The 22837-nt window shown below is 41.8% G+C and overlaps 1 protein-coding gene across 2 annotated transcripts in view; it reads left to right on the plus strand.

The window, feature by feature from the left end:
* SEMA5A (semaphorin 5A) overlaps window positions 1–22837 on the plus strand; it is a 241658-nt gene that overhangs the window by 147837 nt on the left and 70984 nt on the right. For both annotated transcript variants that reach the window (XM_087721907.1, XM_087721908.1), the window contains 4 exons: window positions 10539–10601; window positions 13983–14081; window positions 15783–15996; window positions 18267–18552. In XM_087721907.1, coding sequence (XP_087578033.1) covers window positions 10539–10601; window positions 13983–14081; window positions 15783–15996; window positions 18267–18552 — 662 coding nt within the window. The remainder of the gene's footprint in view (window positions 1–10538; window positions 10602–13982; window positions 14082–15782; window positions 15997–18266; window positions 18553–22837) is intronic.

The raw sequence follows: 22837 nt of genomic DNA on the forward strand, positions 1-22837 counted from the left end.
ATACACCATGCAAACACACACCAGTGCTTCCTCCCTCTTCCTCCCTCTTTCCTTCCCTCTCCCCAAATTTAACAACTAGACTAGGTATTAGCCAGGTTTTATTATTCATTATTTGTCTACAAAGTTAGGTTTTGGGGCACTGAAACTATTAACTGAATGAGGAGATACATTAAGTAGAAAAATAGTCTCCGAGGCTATTACATTTCCAGACAATTTCAAGTGAAATTGTAAAAAAATAGAAATAGACAATTAAGGCTGTCAATTTTTTTGCCCATCTTAGTACCTGGACATTTAAACAATGGATTGTTCTGAAATAATTAAGACATGAAAGTTGTTAGATACACCCCCCCCCCCACTGACAGAGGTTTCCACCAAGGTCCTCTGTTTCGGCGGGAACAGAGGTTTAACCCCATTGGTCAAGAGGTCTGGCGGATCCCTTTAAAAGGGGATGCTGCCCGACCCTTCCCCAGCCGGATGTTTGCCTGACTTGCAATAAAGAGCTGTTGTTACTGGAGCCTTTGTGTGCCTTCCTTTACCTGATTTAACACTGGTGATGAAGGTGGGATCGGAAGGCAACTAGGCAAACAAAAAGAGCAAAGTACATCTAGCCCAGAGTATCCTGTGCGGCATCGAGCAAGCCATCACTGAACGCCGAAAGTGAATCAGGATGGCTATGCACGCCCCACCAACTCCGTATGATCCAGCCACTGAGCACTGGGAATCATACATGCTACGATTCGAGTGTTTCCTCGAAGCGAACTATCTCACGGGCGTTCCAGAAGCCTGTAAGAAGAACAGAGTTGGCCTCCTCAGGGTGCCGTCGGCCAGACAGTGTCGACTGGTGACCCCCAGGGGGAGAGCCTTTTCTGTGGGAGCGTCTTCCCTCTGGAATGAGCTGCCCCCGGAGCTTCGTATAATCCCCAACCTCCGGTCCTTCCGACGCGCCCTAAAAAGTTGGCTTTTCCAGCAAGCCAGCCTGGCCTGAACAAAACAAATCGAAGTATTGATTATTGTTAATTTTAATTTGAATTCTTTTAAAAAAATGTGTCATTGTTAATTTTAATTGGGTTTGGGGATACCCTATTTAATTTCTTTTTAACTTTTGTAGTATGTGTCTCTTTTAATGTTGTACGCCATCCTGAGTCCTTGGGAGAAGGGCGGTATATAAATCAAATAAACCTAAACCTAAACATGTTCCTCTGTTACTGTGACTGGGAAGTGTTCGAAATGGCGAAAAACCTCTCGGAACCAACCCCGCTCCAAGCAGTGTCCTGGTCTGCACTACAACAAACGTTGAAGACCCAACTACGCGCCCAAGCCGTCCAAATATGTTCGCCGGCATGAATTTAACATCTGAAACCAGATGGAGGGCGAATCTATCAATGAATATGTGGCGGCACTCTGGAAAGCAGCAGCCTATTGTGAATTCCGAGACCTGGACGAGCTGATTCTGGACCGCATAATTTGTGGCGTGCGAGACATTACTCTGCAGAGGAGGCTGCTCGCTAAATCGAACCTCTCTCTGCAGATCGCATTAGACGAGGCTAGGGCATCCGAATCTGCCGCCAAATCGACGGAAACCCTACAGCGTCAGAGCGCACCTCAGGATGTGCGGAAAAAAGTACCCGCGTGCATCGCGAGACTACCGAGCCTGAGAGCTCCAAAAGCGAGGAGGAAGACAGCTACCGCATGCGCAGTCGCCGCACAAAGCCGGCAAGAAAATTCAATTTTCTAACAAAAGTGTTATTATTTTTGTAGCCTGGAGATCTGCGTTGTCTCGGTTGCTTGGCACTGTTGCTGTTGGAACAGTGATGAAGGCTTAGCTTCAAAGGTCAGCTGAGGACTAGTTAATTGTCATTCAGTGGTTTCTCAGAATCAGAGCTATTCCTGGGCCCAGTTCAAGTATGGTTAGAAGAGCCGAGGTGGCACAGTGGTTAGGGTGCAGTACTGCAGGCCACTTCAGCTGACTGTTATCTGCAGTTCAGCGGTTCTAATCTCACCGGCTCAAGGTTGACTCAGCCTTCCATCCTTCCGAGGTGGGTGAAATGAGGACCCAGACTGTGGGGGCGATATGCTGACTCTGTAAACCGCTTAGAGAAGGCTGAAAGCTCTATGAAGCGGTATATAAGTCTAACTGCTATTGCTATTGCTATCCATGTATATCAAACCATTTCTTCCACATTTGGTCTTTACATTGTGATGAAATGGATATGAATTTCAACAATAGAATCCTTTTCTCATTTACATATAGCATTCATAGTAGTGCCTGTTTTTGGCATGATAACTGTAAAGTCCGACTTGCGACTGGCCGGAAAGTCCTCGACTTACGACCAGGCGGCTGGCAACAAGTGGACAGCCATGATTGGCTATGGCGCGCCTGGCTCAAAGCGGGACTTTTGCAGTTTACCTCTTGGTTGCTCTGCTTGACAGCTCCTGTATAAATAGCTGTCAAGCAGAGCGTGGTGCTGAATTACTTGTTCTTTTGTTAGCTTGCTGTTTAAAATAAAAAGTTACCTGTTTCACAGTTACCTCACAGAGTCCTCACTTCTGTTAGCCAGTTCACAACACTGGCGATGAGGATGGGATGCTGAGGAAACAAACCTGAAGTAGATAGTAAGGAAAGAAAAAAAATTCTTTCTTTCTCTCCCTCACTCTGCTTCCTCACTCAGCTGTCGACTTTCTCTCAGACTTCTGAACTTGGACAATGGCGGCTATTCCTCAGTTGGCTCCTTTCAATCCAACAACTGAGGCTTGGGGAGTCTTTTTAGAACGTTTTGAATGCTTCCTCCTTGCCAATGAATTCAAGGAGTTGTCCTCTGACAGGCGGATGGGTTTTTTCCTCAGCACATGTGGCCCAGAGATGTTCGCCACGGCTCGGGTGCTAGTGCCAGTGCACACTCTCCCATGGGACACCCTGCTGCTGAAGCTGAGGAACCATTACTCCCCAGCCCCTTCCCGTTACGCCAGACGCTACGGGTTCTGACAAAAGGAGGGAGAATCCGTAAGCCAGTACATGGCTTCTTTGAGCACGGCCGCAATCCATTGCGAATTCCATGATCTAGATGACTCCCTCCTCGAGCAATTTATCTGCGGCATTAAGAGACATTCACCTCCAACGGTGGCTTCTGGCACGCTCAGAGCTCAACATGGCCTCTGCACTAGACAAAGCCAGAGCATCTGAAATGTTAGACAAATATACATCTGAAATCCGAAAGTGCCAGCAGTTCGCAATGCCTGCAGCTAGACTTTCAACCTTCCAAGTTGAAACCCAAGACCTGCCTGAAGCAGCTGAGGACATCGACGAAGATGAGGTGAGCCACCTCAGAACAACACCGCTGAGGTGCCCGAAACCTCCCACCAAGTTTCCTCAGACTCCCTGCTTGGATTGTGCGGCTCCCATCCCTGGTCTACGTGCCCTTTTAAAATGGCAACCTGCCGCCACTGCGGCCAGAAGGGACATTTAGCTCATGTTTGCCGGGCTAATTTATCTTCCACCAGCCCTGGCACACCACCATCGTTCCAGCCCGGCCGTTTCAACCGCTGAGGGAACCAACAATCCAATGACTGTTTTACCATCCGCCGTGCCCTGCAGCTTCCTATATCCTCCATCAGCAGCTCATCACTCCCTTCTTCAGCTAAGCAGAAGCTGCACCTGTCTCTACGTCTAGACACCGGGTCCTCCAGATTGATCATGGCATGGAGCACCCTCTGACTCCTCGTCCTGGGCATCTAAGAGCCGAGGTGGTGCAGTGGTTAGAATGCTGTACTGCAGCCACTTCAGCTGACTGTTATCTGCAGTTCGGCGGTTCAAATCTCACCGGCTCAGGGTTGACTCAGCCTTCCATCCTTCCGAGGTGGGTAAAATGAGGACCCAGACTGTGGGGGCAATATGCTGACTCTGTAAACCGCTTAGAGAGGGCTGAAAGCCCTATGAAGCGGTATATAAGTCTAACTGCTATTGCTATTGCTATCTCCAGAAGCTGCCTACAAGAAGCAAGCACCAGCCTCTGAGACTACCTTGAGCACTCCATCTCTGTCTTAGGCAGCGTTTCCTGCCTCGTTGAATATGGTGATTTCCGAGGCTAACCCCCCCCCCCCATGTCATTGTAGCCAACTCCCTCCCTACCCTGCTAGGTCTAGATTGGTTCTCTGCCCTGGGACTGACCGTCTCGGACATCCATGCCACCTCTTCCATCGACCCTATCTACGATGACATCACCAGGGAATTTGTCTATGTTTTCGACAGATCCCTGGGTAAATATAAGGGATCACCCATTTCCCTCAATTTGGACCCCCAAATCGCACCATCTGCCTAAAGGCCCGCCGCGTCCCTCTTGCGTTTTGACCCAAGCTCGACACAGAGCTGGACAAGCTAATCGCGCAGGGAGTCCTTGAAACCATCAACTTTACCTTCCTCTTCGGCCGCCGCCCCTGGACTGAGACGCTTGGGGTCACCCCGCCTATCTCACCGACTATGCCTGCGCCATCCGAGAGGAGAGGGATGTAAAGTCCTTGACTTGCGACTGGTCGGAAAGTCCTTGACTTATGACCAACTGCAAGTCCTCGACTTATGACTTGTTATGGCAACAAATGGACAGGCATGATTGGCTATGGCAATCAACAATAACCTAACATGGCAAGTTACTCTATATAAGTAGGTGAAAGAGTTAGAGCTCTTGGACTCTGTGGCTCATGAAACATTTATCAATTTCAGGGGTCTTTCTCACCACCACCAGTTTCTTTTCTAGCCTTTACAGTTTTTCCTTTCCTTCCAATTTATCTGGCTATTTTACACAGCTTTTCATCCTCATCTTGTGTCCATCTTAGTTTGCATCATTTTGGAGACTTTAAAGGGGCCTTCGATTCTTTGGGCAACACAAATTTCTAAAGTGGATAGGAAAAATGTAATGTTTGAACCTGGACTGTGAGATACCTAGATTTTTTTGAGTTTACTTTATTCTAAAGCCCACTTTAGAAAACTTATACCAACCACCTAGCTCTATTCTAGTGCTCAGGATAAGCCTTGCTGATAAGACTTTTTAACATGATGCTTAGCATCAAAGGAGCAATCCATCCCCGAGAATCACTCTCGGTTTTAAAGCATGATCTGTAATTGGGTTGGAAAATCAGGGCTGGATCTTTCTGAAATGAAGACATTATCCTACTGTTTTCCACAACAAACAGCAGATGTTTATGATGAAGAAAGTCAAAAGGGCAAACTCTTTCCTTCCTAAAGTAGAAGTTGAAAATATACTAAAGAGAACATACATGTTTGTGCTGTCACCCACTCCCCATTAATATTAGCTCTCAGCCTATTGAATAATATCATTTGATCTTTATTTCCAATAAATAAAATTTCACTTCCAACTAAGGAAGGTCATACAAGTGACCTGCATGAAATCATCTACCAGGTTTTTGCTCATTTTTTGGCAGGGCTGGGGGAAGTTACAGTTAAGAGGTTTTCAATTAAAATGCTGCCTCTCTGGTTTCAAAGCAGCCCCGTAAAGGTTTTGCTGATGTCATGTCAAAGCAATTGCTTTGCGCTCCTAAGAGCTTACACTAGAATCAGGTGAAAACTTCCAAAGATTTTATAGATTACCAGATCATGGTTAGAAAGCAAATGTAAAGGATGCATCCATCTCCTTTTGCTCCTGTCTGTTTAAGCTGACATGAGAGATTGTGGACCATGTCTCCATGGAAACTGGTTCCTCAGCAGGCAAAGAGCTGAAGACTGCAATTCTCACTTAAATCCTTCATTTGTCAAGGGAAGAATCTTTTGAAGTCGTGTGGTATGTCAATCCCACATGGGGATATGAAATTCTCAAATGTCTTTGACAGCTAACATCTTATTAATACATTGCACAATATACGTCGGTGATGTTCTACTGCTCTCAGAAACATGCTAATCTTAAATTGATTATTTTAATTAGTTATAACTTTAACAGGGTGTGATGTTTCGTGAAGGGAAATGGATTCTCTGTTACAAAATGAGGCTCACTTAGATTTTGATGTAGAAGAAAGGGACGTGAATGTTAAAGGAAAATCTAATCCGATGTTCTTATCACATCACTTCTGCAGAAATTGGATAGTAAAGGTTTTCATGGCATAGGGACGAAAGCTTTATCCCCTGCTGATGTCTGCACATTAGAAAGTTGATCCTGTTCTATTTACTGAAACTTTTTCAGTTCAGTTTATAACACCTCAGTGGGTATCCATCTCTCTCAGACACCCACATACAGTACAAATTAGATTAAAGACCTAAGATTTCAGCTGTAGCATGGTAGTTTATGAGTCAGTGTTAAAACTTGTCTTTTATTACAGCAGAAGACAAAGGAAGACATACAACACACATTGAAAATGGAAAAAATAATTGCAATTGACAGAACTAGCAGTAAAAATAGGGTTTTTCCCCTTATAAATAACTACATGGATTATGTAGGGGTTGATTAAATGGCTGTTTCTTTCTTTACTTCTTGCATTTAAATCAATAGGATTACTGTAACGCGCTCTACATGGGGCTGCCCTTGAAGAGTGTTCGAAGACTTCAGTTAGTCCAGAATGCAGCCGTGCGAGCGATTGTGGGCGTACCTAGGTACACCCACGTTACACCTGTTTTACGCAAGCTGCACTGGCTTCCTATTGGTCTCCGGACACGTTTCAAGGTGCTAGTCGTTACTTTTAAAGCCCTTCATGGTTTAGGACCTGGCTACCTGAGAGATCTCCTCCTGCCATTTACCTCCCAGAGATCTATAAGATCGCACAGATTAGGACTCCTCCGGATTCCATCTGCCGGCCAATGTCGGCTGGCGACTCTCCGGGGGAGGGCCTTCTCTGTAGCTGCTCTCGCCTTATGGAACGATCTCCCCGTGGAGATCCGGACCCTTACTACTCTCCCGGCCTTCCGCAAAGCGATTAAGACCTGGCTTTTCCAGGCTGCTGGGGCTGCTGATTTATCCAGCCCCACTTTAAGTTATGAATGTTGTGCGATTTTAATGTCTGTACTTTTTAATTTTTATATGTTCCCCCTCCCTGCTTTATCTGTAAGCCGCCCTGAGTCTCTCTCAAGTGGGCGGCATACAAGTCCTAATAAACGTAAATAGACAACTGATAGGAAATCATGGCCTTCTAGCAGTTCTAGACAACTGGACTCATGATGGAAGATCTTGGAAGCTACAGTATAGCTACATTTGGAGGTTCATATCCTCTCATCTCCACTATAGGCTAAAGTAGAACATTATCTTACTACTGGCACGCAAGATAATAGTTAAATTAATTTTAAAAATCCTAAGCAAAAAATGTGAGAATCTAACCTAAAATATCACAGCTCTCCAGTTATGTAAATCTCTAGATCAGGTGGTTAGATATGGAACTCCTAGCAAAAATGGAAGCTGAGAAAGAGTTTGAAAGTATTTAGTAACAGCTGCATTTATAAGGTTTATATTTGACGGACTTTCCAGATGACCAGTTCTTACATCAACTAGATTTTTTGAATCCAATTAAAATTCACTTGAGATGGATCTTGGCTGTCTTGATTTAGTTTCATTTCTATATGAACACGGGGTTGCTATGAGCGTAGGTCTGTTTATATTTTTGCAAATCTGTTGGGCTCACTAAGACTCCCCAGATAAACAGTGCATGCTTGCCAGCTTTCCGTACAGCAACTGAGTACTTTGTCCTTCCTCTATCAGGGCTGACTGTACAGTCATCATTTTTGGAGGGGTTAAAAAAAAAAGGAGAGAGAGAGTGAGACAGAATAAGAATTCCCCAGGCTTCCGTGCTTGCCAAGATATTCAAACTGCTGTTGGTTTCAAAGCTGTCACTACTGATATGCTGGAAGGTTGGCATTTGGGCTACTGCGTTTTGAGTGCCATCAGATTTTATTCTTACGTGTTAAATTGGAACTTACATTCCAATATTCCAGTTATTGTATTTTCAGCATATCCTCAGGCAGCCCTTGAAACCTTCATGCATTTTATCTGTATTTTTCTTTAGTAATGGCATTCTTACAGTAACATTTAAGTAGCAGTCTTACAGTACGATTAGGGTTTTTGCTATTGCTAGACTACCTTAGCATTCTCATCATGAGTTATTGATTAACATTCTTTTCCTTGTTACTTTTTCTGTGCATATGTTGATACATCGTTTTCTCAAGCCCGAAAAATGTTTGCTGTTTTTCTTTATAGATTTGCCAAAATTTGAAACCAAATCACCATTTCATCGTGGATGATACAAAATCGTATGGAGTTGTTATAATATCGTAATTCTGAGAGTTCTGTAGTCATAGGTACAATATTTTTTTGGCGTCTTTCTTAAATCACAAATATGAGCTGGAGAGCTCCTAAAATATGATTTTAGTGTTCTTCAAATTGGGTGACCTAACTGATCACTGTAGAATAGAATTTTATTCCTACAACAACAACCACCAAACCCATATTACTGGAACAGCAGAAGTGATAATTGAGAAGGTATTAAGGGTAGAACTTCTTATTTGAGATAGTATTTTGCATCATTCAGGTTTTAATTTTAGATTTTTTTTTCAAGATAAAGAAATTGCTCTAGGTGGCAAACATATAGTGGTTGGTGTTGTGGCCCGGCAGGTGTTGGAGCTGTCACTAGACTCCAACAGCGAGGGGTCTTATGAGTCGGCCTTGGAGGAGGTGGAGGACCCTGGACAGGGTGTCGACTCCGAGCAGGGCAAGGAGAGACTGGTTGGCCACCAGGTGGCGGCAGAGCATTGGATCAAAGGGAATGTTCAGGAAAACATTTGGGAGTTGTTTCAGGATGCATGCAGACGAAGGGTTACTCGACGGAAAGAACAACGGAGTAACTACCGAAGGTGATTACGAGCAGCTGATGCTGATTAAGATCCTCTCCTGATTATAAAAGGGACTGTTTGTGCCACGCCCTGGTTGCAGGAGTCAACATTCTCATTCTTGTTCATGTTCATGATTCAGAGAAACCAACTTGGATAAGTGGTTTGCTGTGAGAAGCTTGTTTAATTGCTGCTAGAGAGCTTATCTATTAGTTTATTTTGGGCTTGCAGCCAAGGAGAGCTTGGACTGATTAAAACATTCTTTTGTACGTCTGTTTTGGCTTTCGTTCCTGGACGGAGAAGGGAGGGGGTCAAAACAGGTTGGTATAAGACTAAAATATTGAGACCAACTGCCCTATATGTGCCATCCTAAGGATGTATTCAGAACTAATCAATCACTAACTTCTCTTTCAGGGGCAAGGAGTTCAAACAGGTGGCAAATGCACAACTCGTATCTGTATCAAATCAACTTCTGACTTTGTAGCGAGACTGTTGTAATAGCCCTGCTAATAAAAATACAGGAGATAAAATCTTGTTCTTCCAGAACCCTATATATATTTAGATAGGTGGTAGATATAGTGGTTTTGCATCAGTCTGCAGAACTTGCCTAGAATGCAGTTTTGTCAATTATTGCTTTCCTAATAGCATCTTTGTTATGACACTCCTGCCAAGTTTTATCTTGTCTATGATTTTGATGAACCATAAGAGGTGTCAAGAAAGATCATTCAAACATTTGTAGCGATGTGTCATTGGTATTTTCTGTTTCTTCTTGTCACTTAAGTTACGCCAGTGGTGATTTTTCTCATATTGGGATGATACTTTATTAATCTTCTGATTAATCTTCTGCAAATCTCAAAAATGGGTCTTGTATTTGAGGATTCCTGAAGGTAAAATATAAAGTGCAGTTTCTAGACTTAATTTTAAAAAAAAACATGTTCTATCAGTTGTGGGGAAAATTTTCAAGACTATTTTAAAGTGTTGGTGCTTACCTAAATTGTTTGAGATAACAATCACTTAAAACATATGCACACACCCATTACAAAATTGTCTGGATGTTGAATTTACCTGCTCATGTTGGATCCTTTCACTGTCAAATGGAACGATATTTTCAGAACAGCTGCTTTATTTGAAGAATACCTTCCCAGGAAAAAAATATGGTCCAATTATCTTTAAGGACCTATGTATGGCCAAAACCCACATATAACTTTACAGATGCCCATATATGTGTATCCTATTACTTTCATTTTATTTTTCTTCCATGGTTTGATAGTTTTCATATATTGCAAGCTGTCCTGAGATAATTTGGAAAGAATAGTGTAGTAATATTTGTCTCTCACACAAGAGGAACATTATGCCTGCCGTTTTCACATATAAAATAGGACTGGGGATGTGTTCAGTATCAGTGGGACTTCCAATATCAGAGGAGAAAAAGAGTGGGTATCAAACAATTGGAAGGACAAACATAAACCTTCTTTTAGTAAACAATTTGACTTTCATAATTGAACACGGACAATGAAAGAACATTGCTAATCCAGATCTTGTGTAGTTTGACCATAAATCAGCAAATATGTTGCATGTTCATTTCAGGGTGTATCATAATTTTTGATTTTCCTTGTAATTTGACGTCAATGTGGCAGATTTCAGTAGAAAATGACTCTCTTTCAATGGGAATATCAGATTGTATTTGGTTTTGTGAATAAATAATCATTATGTTTTTGAATGTTAGGGTGTGGAATGGCGTTGTGATGAGACTACTAAGAAAGCTTGTTATAGTAAAGGCAAATCAACGGTAAGTCCTTTATCCGTTTTTTCTATCTGAAATGGTACTATTTCTTTTTTTCTAGGGGTTTCCTCTTGGATATGGTAAAACTGCATCGATATTACATGCAATAAATAGTTATTCCCAATGTTTTGCCTTCTGGATTTAGTATGATTTTTGGACATTTATTGTACATTTTCATGCCAAGAATGCTCAATGGATAGACTACACAACGCAGGATTTTCAAGGAAAAAAATAACAAAAACAGAAACATCCCAGTAGAATAGAAGAAGGGGTTACAGATTTTTGCAAGACTGAAAAAAACCAAACCAACTGAAAATGGCACTTAGGGCTAATATCCAGCTCCCAATACCCCCCCCCCCAATGTAATCATTGAGATTATCTGAAATTCTGGAGTAGTATGGTGGTTCATGAGATTAGGACTGATGATTGGCAGGTTTGCATTTGAGACCCCTTGGGGTGCTTCTGCTGACCCAGTTGTTTGAAAGCAGGAGACTGTGGGCAGATAGATGGGTACCACATCGGTGGGGCGACTTAAGGGGGAACTGAAAGGAGCCCCCCCCCCAACTGGGCAGCCCCTGAGCAACAATGATGTCACTGTTCAATCCTTTCAACCCCGAAGTGCTTTGGTGGTCCTGGCATAAATGTAGTTGTAATCTGAAGTTTATAAGCTCACTCTAAAACCTGCAGTTTCCCATTTTAGATAAAAAAATGGGCTGATTGAATAAAGGTGTGGAAATATTCAAGGTGAAAGCTTTCTGAATTCTAAGCTGTTCCGGCTTCATCAGAAATGTTCCAACTTTGGAACAAGTTGTTCTGAACCAATTTCGTTGTATTTAAGTACAATGGCAATAAAGATTATATTTACTGAAAGACATCTGATCTTGCAATGGATGTCAAAGGAAGGCATTTGGCCAGAATATCTCTACATTAAAACATTTTACAGAGTTCTAAGTTCTGCAGATCCCTACGGTCTGGTTCATATTGGCATGAAATCAGTTGCTTGGTGCTGCTACTGGGTGCAAAACTGAGTCACTGATTGATTGATTGATTTTCTTATACTGCCTTTGTCATACAGACTCCTTGTAGATTACAACTATTGTATGTATGTATGCATGTATGTATGTATGTATGTATGTATGTATTTATTTATTTATTTATTTAGTGTCACAACCCCTGGTATGCCCAAATATGGGAGGAAGTCTACTGCTTCCATTCTCTGTCTATCAGCTCGTCACAAGACACCATCAAGACAGAAACCCAATATATTTACTGTTGCCTTTGTTACATTTGTGTTGTATTTGTGCTGATAAATAAATAAAGGGAGACTAGTATAGATCTATTTCAAGCTATTTAGCTCTCATCAGCTAGCCACACAGCACAGGTTCTAATCCCAGTAAGGGTCTGGCTAGCTGATGAGAGCTAAATAGCTTGAAATAGATCTATACTAGTCTCCCTTTATTTATTTATCAGCACAAATACAACACACACACACACACACACACACACACACACACACACACACACACATATATATATATATATATATATATATATATATATATATAGAGAGAGAGAGAGAGAGAGAGAGAGAGAGAGAGTGAGTTATATATATATAACTCTACCACTCAAAAGAAAAGAAAACCCTACCCCTCCAAAATGCTGCCAAGAAGATCTCTGGACAATATTTGTTATATGATGGTATGGTATTTTACAAGTTCTCCAACATTTCTTTAAAATTACCCTTAATATCAGCACATTTCTGCAGTATTATTTGATGGCTTGTTAGGGTTGGTTCATATTTCATATTTGTGTTTATAGAAAGATGTGTTGAATAAAAGAATATATGAAAAAGAAAAAGCTGAATTTAGGAATTAAAGTCCTGAATTCCAAACAGTTACAAAATTTGTGTAGTACAATAAATGAAGAGGCTTATGTTTCAATTTTTGGATTAGCTTATTAAAATAGAAAATACAAAGAAAAATGAAAACAGTAGGAAAGTAGGGAGGAAAAAGGCAAGAGAAAAAAGGGTAGGATAAAAGGGGGAAAAGAAAGAAAGAAAGGCATTGACTTCCAAATCTTTTTAGAGCAATGCGATAAGATTTTACCATACAGCCTCAACTTTTACTTTTACATATATACCAGTGGTTGGGATTCAGCCAGTTCGCACCTATTCGGGAGAACCGGTTGGTAACTTTCTAAGCTGTTCGGAGAACCAATTGTTGGAAGAAATCTTATTTTGTTTTTTCCCACTTTACAGGGCTAATCCTGTAAGGAAAGCAGGAAGGAAACATTCTGGTGTTGTTTCTAGCCTCATCTTTATTGACCTGCTTACAGAAACGTCCTCTCCGGTTAACCCTTATTACATTGTAACAGCTAAAGCAAAGCGCCCATCGACCTGAGTGACCTTGAGTTGGCCATGCACACCCAGTCACATGACCACCAAGCCCCGCCTACCCAGATTGTCATTAGGGCAGAAAACCTGTTGTTAAATTATTTGAATCCAACCACTGATATATACACTAGCCATTTCTATAATAACAAATCTATCTAACCAGCAAAACCTAAAGTCAAAGTTTCATTTTTTTCACCTCAAACACAGAAGTGGTTTCCAAGTGGAAACCAAGTTAACTGTATTTTTTCTTTAATTAAGGCAGTTTAGCCATCTCTGCTAATTCCATCAGTGTTTCCAGCCAGTCATCCATTGTGGGAATTAAATTATCATTCCGTTTTTGTGCATAGAAATATCTACCGTCAGTATATATATCAACTAAGTTCCAAAATTTTGTTCAGGTTCTATGTCCATTAAGCCTAAAAGAAAAGTCTCTGGCTTTATATCTTCTTTCTAATGAAAAATTAATTTTTACCAACTTTTTAAATTCAGTTTTATCTCCTTCCATATTTTACCATAATTATTTTTGAAAAATTTAGAATTGTCCTCAGTAACAGTCACTTTAAGAATCTTCTATTTAAGATGTAAATCTTACTCCCAATTTTTTTCTTTCTCTTAAGTCACTCAGAGACGGTAAAATATTCCTTCTTTACATCTATATTACCAACATGCGTTTGAAATACCTTTATACATTTTTGACATTTTATGTAAATCTTCAAGCACTTGTAATGAATGAAGTGGTTTACATTAGCATCAGACAACAAAACATTATTTTTTATAGAAATCCACAAATACACTTACTGCACAATGAATATTGCTGTAATCTATAATCAGCAGCTGTTGTAATAAGTACCGTATATATGTTGATATATTAGTACTTACAGAACACATTGATGGAATGTGTTGCTGTCATTGGGAACTAATTGTAAATAATTTCTGACTTTATAGAAGTTTCCTAATATATATCATTATACTAATAAAATATTTTGCTTTGGCAGGAAGAATGCCAGAATTATATTCGTGTTCTCCTGATTGGTGGAGATAGATTATTTGCATGTGGAACTAATGCATTTACACCCATTTGCACTAATCGGACGGTAAGAATATGAGTGGATCTGCACTACAATCCTGTAGGTTTCATAATTCAGTAAGACAGAGGAGTGGAGGAAGACTTCTATGTTTGTGGAATTTATTGTAAAAATACAAATAAATTGGATACTTTCCATTATGTACTAGGTGGCCATCTGTCAACTTCAATGTATAATGCATAATTTCCAGTATTTCATTCATTCTATAATTACCAATATTATATCAACAGAGTCTTGAGAATGTTATTACCACTTAGTATATTATTAATCATGAATATTATTAATGGCTGAAGGAACAAAATGGCAGAGAGCTGGGGATTTCTTCATTGATTACATTTGGAATGAGAAACTCTCTGGTCTGCCATGGTCTCTTTCATGGAGTCTGATCTACAGCTGATCTGAGATTAGAAATTTCCCCAGTCCTGGAAGGCTTTAAAATAGCCCAATCTGAATATCTGAGACCATTTTAAGCATTCTGGCCATGGGGGACTTTTCAAAGAGGAATTACTCTGGAAAATGAAGGGTTCTGCTGTCCAACCTTACAATATTGGTAAGGAGTACCTATAATTTATAATAAAGCTTCAAAATAAGCTTAATTTACGACTGTTCGGGCTATTTTTAAGCCTTATTGTGGTATAGGTGGAATTTTGAAGGAGAGGGAACTACCAGAAATGGAGAAATGTAGTCTTGGAATGTTTGTTTGGAATGTTTATTTAATTTGTATGCCGCCCCACTCCCGAGGGACTCGGGGCGGCTAACAACCAAAGGTGGGAAGAGGGTACAAATAGGACAAAAGACAAAGTAAGTAAAAAACAACAACAATCACAACCTTTCAAGTGGGGCTGGAAATCCATCAGCCTCAGGCCTGCCGGAACAACCAGTCTTTGTGGCTTTATGGAAAGCCTGGAGGGTGGTGAGGGTCCGGATCTCCACGGGGAGATCGTTCCAGAGGGCACAAGGTCTTCTTAATACTGTGATTTTCTCTCAAATGTTTGGTACCATATCCTGCAATACTTGAATGCTAGTAGACTGCTTTAATGGTGCTGTGATATAATATGTATTTATGCTGTGGATTAGCTAAATGGGTGTGTATATAAGATAGAAGGAGTGAATGGATTCACTTAATAAAATAATAGTTTTCAATATTTTGTAAAATTTGGATGGAGTTGAGCTTCTGCAGTGGAAACAAGGAGGAAGCAATTACCTTTCATCTTGCAACTCCCAGTGTTCTTCCGAAACCCGGCCAATAAATGAATAAATATGCATATTTTGAACAGTGAACATGTTGTAGAGATCTCCTATGTGATGAACATTCTGAATAGCAATCTGTATAGGGTGAAAGAGATCTGGTGTACTGTAGATATGCAACTCTTTATTGAACTTGTAGGCCCTAAAGCTAGTAAGAAGTCTATATTAATAAGAATGTACTTTAAGACATCGTTTTTAATTCTTCACATTAGAAGTCAGGGTTTTCCCCCCCAATTATTTGTGTGCATATGTGTATATTTATAGTTAATGTAAGAATAGAATTAGAGTTATATAATAGTTAATTCAATGTTGATATGGGGGAAAACTGAAGGAGTTCCTGAACCAAAAAGCAGGACAGATGTACAAATGACTCCTTCAGTTTATGTTAAAGATTTGTGGGTTTCATATTCATATTTCATGCAGTTTGTAATAATTCTTCCTCTCCCCAATATTCTGATGAAGCTAAGTAACCTGGAAGAGACACATGATCAGATCAGTGGCATGGCACGCTGTCCTTATAGCCCTCAGCACAATTCTACAGCTCTCCTTGCAAGCACCGGTGAGTTATATGCAGCAACCGTCATGGACTTTCCAGGGAGAGATCCGGCAATTTATCGCAGCTTGGGTATTCTCCCTCCACTTCGGACTGCACAGTACAACTCTAAGTGGCTGAATGGTGAGTAGATGGAAGAGACATATATATATATTTATTTATCAGCACAAATACAACAAATGTAACAAAGGCAACAGTAAAAATATTGGGTTTCTGTCGTGATGGACTCTTGTGACGAGCCAATAGACAGATAATGGAAGCAGTTAGCTTCCTCCCATAATTGGGGCATACCAGGGGTTGTGACACTAAATATATATATATATTTAGTTTTCTGAGGTTTTCGTGGGTGTTAGTATGTAGGTCTCTAGTTATTTGGGTTTTCTCCCGCGTAAAATTGGAGATGTCTTGGCGACGTTTCGACGAAGTCTCATTCGTCATCTTCAGGCTTCTTCAGGCTTGGTGCTTCTGGAAGTAAAAAAATAAAAAAGCACAAATAAACACACACACACACACACACACACACACACACACACATATATATTAGGAAATGCTTTCTTTTAAGAACTTCAACTACTGAATTTTTCGGAGTATAAGATGCACCTTTTCCCCTCAGAAAAGAGGCTGAAAATCTGGGCGCGTCTTATACACTGAATACAGCATTTTTTGCCTCCTGAAACCACGCCCCTTCACCAAAATGGCCGTGCAGAGCCTTTAGGTAGCTTTGCAGAGTGTTCCTGGGGGCTGAGGAGGGCTTCAATGAGTGAAAAATGGGCCTTTTTTTGCTCAATTTTGCCACCCCCCCCAGCTCTCAGGAGCACTCTATAAGCCTTTTAAAAGCTATGTATGCCCTTTTTTTGACAAAAAACTGGCCCGTTTTTGTGAAAAATTGGCCACTTTTGTTCATCCCCCCCCAGGAGCATTCTACAAGCCTCCTAAAGCCTATTCATGCCCCCCCTTTTTTTAAAAAGGGCCCGTTTGCATGAAAAACAGGCCATTTTTGGGAGATCTGCAGAGAACAAAACCTTTTTTAAAAAATTTGCCTCTTCAAAACCTTGGTGCGTCTTATACTACAGTGCGTCTTATACTCCAAAAAATACGGTAATTTATTTTGAAGGAAAAAGCTTCATTCTTATAACTTAATGCTGCTTTGTTCACAGCCTCTTCACATATAGTATGACTTCTTAGATGTCATTTTTGCAGATTTAAAGTTGGTCATGTTATATGAAATTGGGGCATGGGGAGAAATAAAGAAAAGATACAAAACAACTGAGTGTTAATTGTGAAAATGTAAGAGGCATATACTACAAAAAAAACCATAGGTTTATTTAGTTCTTAATTCAATTAGTCCTCATTCAGCAACCACTCGTTCAGTGCTTGTTCAAAGTTACAACGATGCTGAATGTGGAGAGTTAACAACAGAGTCGTCCTCGTGGCAGCCATTGTAGCATCCCTAAAGCCACACCTTTGCAATTTGGATGCTTGGCAACCTGCTTGCGGTTAGAATAATTCAGCGTGATCAGGTGATAGCCATTTGCAACCTTCATCGCTGACTTCTGAAAAAGCTGAATCAATCAGGAAGCCAGCAGGAGATCGCAAATGGTGATATCATGTCTAATAATCACATGAAGTTCACTTAACAATGGCAGCTAGAAAGGCATGGACTGCCATTGTAGCAATAGCAATAGCAGTTAGACTTATATACCGCTTCATAGGGCTTTCAGCCCTCTCTAAGCGGTTTACAGAGTCAGCATATTGCCCCCCCCCACCCAGTCTGGGTCCTCATTTCACCCACCTAGGAAGGATAGAAGGCTGAGTCAACCTTGAGCCGGTGAGATTTGAACCGCCGAACTGCAGATAGCAGTCAGCTGAAGTGGCCTGCTGTACTGCACCCTAACCACTGCGCCACCTCGGCTCTTAAGAGCAGTCATTTTAAGTCAGCGCAGTCACATGACATTCCAGTTTACAACTGCATTGCTTAACTATGGAGTTCCAAGTCTGAATGACCACAATTCACCAAAAAGTCCAGATAATTGTAACAAAAAAAGATAATTGATAGTCTTTGGACAGTTACTACATCATATATGTATTACTAAATTATTGTGCTTAATCTTGGTATTATTTGAATGAACATAATCTTGGCAGGAGAAAGGAAATCAGGCTAAAACTGACAGAGGTAAGTGGACTTCTTGAGTTCATGAATGGAAATTTCAAAAAAACGTTACATAAAAGTTGGGATTTAAGGAAAATATTGGGAGGGGGGGCAAAAAGAGCAGCTTCTTGAATGAATCCTAGATACATGGCCTAAGGAAACAAGGGTTATGTGTAGATGGATGGAGTCGATTTAGGGAGCAAAGTTATTTTCCTCAATTTTTTTCCCCCAAAATATATTCCAGAACCAAATTTTGTGTCTTCATATGACATCGGAAACTTCATCTACTTTTTCTTCCGAGAGAACGCAGTGGAACATGACTGTGGGAAAATAGTTTTCTCTCGGGCTGCTCGAGTTTGTAAGAATGACATTGGTGGCAGATTTTTGCTGGAAGATACTTGGACCACCTTCATGAAAGCGCGTTTGAATTGCTCCCACCCTGGAGAAATTCCATTTTACTACAATGAATTACAGAGTACGTTCTTCCTGCCAGAACTGGAATTAATCTACGGGATCTTTACCACTAATGTGTATGTAGTTTATGTAGTATTTTCTTTCTAGAACATTCAAAATTAACTTGAGGAGGATATCTATTTATATCCAGGAGTGGGCAATCTTGAAAACAAAACAAAACTGGGGAAAAAAAGTTAAAAGATTTTGGTAGAAAATGATTATATATTTATCACTTATAGAAGGGAATAAAACTAACAGCTAGATGAATGTGAGTTTTTCAAACCTAAAAGCTTTCCTTGTTTGAATTTTCATTTGAAATGATGCAATTGGCAAAAATGGAGACTATTATATACCAAAATATTTGCATCAGTCACATTAATGAATTAATTTGCAAAGATAACAGTTCCATTAGTAAATGTGGTTTTTAATATATATATATATGTATGTATGTATGTATGTATGTATGTATGTATGTGTATATATATGTATATGTATGTGTATTTTCTTTTTGAACCAGGGTCTGGAGGCCGTTAAGAACTGGATGAGTGCAAACAAACTGGTGCTCAACCCGGATAAGACCGAGTGGCTGTTGTGTTTCCCCCCCAATAATTTGGCTAATACACCAACGCTTAGGCTTAGGCCAACGCTTAGGCTGGGGGGTCAAATTTTATACCCCTCAGATAGGGTCCGCAACTTAGGAGTCCTCCTGGATCCACAGCTGACTTTTGACCACCAGCTGTCAGCTGTGACCAGGGGGGCATTTGCCCAGGTTCGCCTGGTCCGCCAGTTGCGGCCCTACCTAGATCGGGGGGCTCTCACAACAGTCACTCGAGCCCTTGTGATCTCTAGACTGGAATACTGCAATGGGCTCTACATGGGGTTGCCCCTGAAGTGCATCCGGCGACTACAGCTAGTCCAAAATGCAGCCGCGCGAGTGATAATGGGCGCACCTCGGTTCGCCCACGTTACACCTGTCCTCCGCGAGCTGCACTGGCTGCCTGTTGGTCTCCGGGTGCGCTTCAGGATATTGATGACCATCTTTAAAGCACTCCATGGTAGTGGATCTGGGTACTTGAGAGACCGCCTTCTGCCGATTACCTCCCTAAATCGACCAATCAGATCGCACAGACTGGGCCTCCTCCGAATTCCATCTGCCAGTCAATGTCGACTGGCGACCACACGGAGGAGAGCCTTTTCTGTTGCTGCCCCGACCCTATGGAACGAGCTCCCCATGGAGATCCGCACCCTCACCACGATCCAGACCTTCCGCGCAGCCCTCAAGACCTGGCTCTCCCAGCAGGCCTGGGGATAGGCTTCCAATTACCCGCCCGAGTGTTTGATTGCTGAATGAAAGTTGTGTTTTATTTATATATATATATATATACATACACACACACACACATACATATACACAAAGGAGTTAAGAAAACATACCTTGATTTCAGCATGAATACTATGAATTGTAGGAGAACATTCAACTGGAGACGAAAGATCCTATGAAGCAGTGGTCCCCAATCTTTCCTGCTTGGTGACCTGGCTGGGGCAGAGATGGGAACCAGGCTGCACAAGCGGTAGGCCAATGCACACCTGTGTGTGCCTGCAAGAGAGAAGACAAGGCTTTGGGGCGTGATCTCAGATCCTTCAGGCTTCTCCATGCCAAAAGCTTTTGCAAAGGGACGGAAGACCTTACGCAGTGCAAGATCTCTCCCCCAAAGCCTTTGTCCGTTTGCAAAAGCTTTTGGCATGGAGAAGACAAGCCTTTGGAGCAGTGACGTGCAGTCAGGGGAGGCAGGGGAGGCACAGCCTCACCTCTGTCAATCATGAAAAGGAAAAAAAATGTAAACGGGAAAAAGCGAGTGCTGAGGTTAGGCTAGCTAACTGCTGCCACACCGTGAATGACTGCCTGTTTAAAAAAGCCTTTAAAAAAGCGCCCTCTACTATGAGGCAGGAGAACTGCATGCTTCATCTAGTCTGACCTTTTTGGCGCTCAAGCAGAGTTGAGGTTAAAAGCCTAAAAAATCCTGAGGTAGTTGAGGCACGCAGTTCTCCTGCCTCATAGTAGAGGGCGCATTTTTTAGAGGCTTCAACTCTGTCATTCTGTTTAAAGCTGCAGCGTCGCGCTCACTCTTCCTCCTCTCTTTCTCCGTTTCTGATGCCCCCCACCCTCACCCCACGCTCCCGCTTTTCCTTCAAATTTCCTTTTTTTCTTTTTTCTTTAATAAATGCAATGCTCAGGCATCATTCTCTCCTCTCCCGCGACACCCCACTGACTGAAGCACTTCCTTTCACCCTCCCTGAGCTCGCAGCAGCCTGCCTGAGCTCTGCCGCGAGGCAAGCACAGGCGGGCGAAAGAAAGTCACTTTCTTTCACACGCCTGTGCTCACGGCAGCCCGCCCGAGATCTTCCACGAGCACAGGCAGGTGAAAGAAAGTGCTTTAGCCTCAGGCAGGCGAAAGAAAATGCTTTAGTAAGTGGGGTGTCGGGGGAGAGGACTGCCTCACCAGCCATAAACCTCACTGCACGTCACTGCTTTGGATGTGCGGTCTCATGCTTCTTCAGACTCACTGAGGCTTCCCAAAGCTCCAAAAGCAGATTGGGTTTCTTGTGCAGGCATTCTCGGTGAGTCATCGAAGTTGACCAGGGCGCATTTATCTCACTCAGCCTCTGCTGTTACTGCTCCTCTTTTGAAGCATCGGGAGCAGGTGGCCCGGCTGAGTTGGGTAGAGGGGAACAGGGCTATGCAAATGGCGAGCCGGCACCCGTGAACATGAAGCTCCACGGAAGAGAGAAGAGAAACCTTTGGGGCACCCCTCGCAGGACCTGGTTGCGAATAGGCCATGGCCTGGTAGTGGGCTGTGACCCATAGGTTAGGAAGTCCTGCTATGAAGTATTGTTTTGTTCACACAATAAAATTCATTCGGGAAAGAATCCGGTCCACTCAAGAAAGGTAGTTGAACCAGGATGAATGCTATGATGGAGTAAATCTTGCTATAATCATACGAACAGTTGATTCTGGAGACATATTGCAGGGCCTTTTTTCTTACAAGCCGTTTCTCAGATATCTGAGCAGCCAAATCTTACTAAGATATTTAAAAGTAATGACTAATATGTTAAATTTTATGCAACAAAATCAATTGGAAACCAATGAAGTCACTGCAAATTGATAGTTTCCTGATTCAAATGATGGCAAATTCCCAGATTATTTTGGTAGTTTCAAAGGTATTCTGTAGTATATTTATTTCCTTCTGACCAGCTGGCCATTTTAAAGTCATTTTTTTCTAAAGTGATTTGCCATTGCCTCCTTCCTAAGGCTGGGAGAGAAAGACTTCCTTAAGGTACCAAGCAGGCTAGGCTGATGCTTTAACTACTACACCAAACTAGCTCTATTTTCAGTTCTTTACCTACCTTTCTTTATGCTTGGGTGTCTATAACTCTATACATTTATTATGTATCTGTATCTAAATATAAACCTATTCCATAATTCAGTTTGATTTTATGCATTGCATGACTGATAGTCAACATATTTCAAACTATGATTTCTAGAGAACTATCTACATTTGTGTATTGCAGCAAAAAAATAATAATTGTAAGATTCATAATGACTATAATATGCATTTATAGCCACAAAAAATGAATCAAATAATATCTTTGTCTTATTGCCCTTTCACTTTTCCATGGACTGGCAATTCATTAAGCACCTTGAAATATAAATCAAGCAGATCTTGGGGGAGGAGTTCTTGGAATTTAAGTTATTCTGAATTTGTATAAATTGAATAAGTTGTTACTCCCAAATCTGTAAGGTAGCTCTCCAGCACTTGAAGCAGTGGTGGGTTTCTGCCGGTTCGCACCGGATCGGGAGAACCAGATGGTGAAATGGACCCGGAAGTAACTTTAGGAATGCCTGCCCCGGCCCTGTCGCGCTCCACGCTCAACCCCGCCCGCTGGAGAGGTCCAGCGGCACAATCCACCAGATAGCAGAGGCAAGCCCAGGAGTTTTCCCCTGGATTCCCCTCTGTCTTGCCTCCTCCAATCTCCCAAAGTTCTTTCCCCAGCGTGTGATAGCTTTCTACTGGATTCCCCTCTGTCTTGCCTCCTCCGATCTCCCAAAGTTCTTTCCCCAGCGTGTGATAGCTTTCTACTGGATTCCCCTCTGTCTTGCCTCCTCCAATCTCCCAAAGTTCTTTCCCCAGCGTGTGATAGCTTTCTGCTGGATTCCCCTCTGTCTTGCCTCCTCCGATCTCCCAAAGTTCTTTCCTCAATGTGTGATAGCTTTCTACTGGATTGGCCATACCTGCCCGGTCACATGACTGCCAAGCCCCGCCCACAAAATAGGCCACACCTACAGAATAGGTTCTAAAAAAA

The sequence above is a fragment of the Thamnophis sirtalis genome, unplaced genomic scaffold, assembly GCF_051295495.1.
Source record: "Thamnophis sirtalis isolate CommonGarterSnake01/CBP01778 unplaced genomic scaffold, rThaSir2_p1.2 scaffold_8, whole genome shotgun sequence".
NCBI classification, from domain to species: Eukaryota; Metazoa; Chordata; class Lepidosauria; order Squamata; family Natricidae; genus Thamnophis; species Thamnophis sirtalis.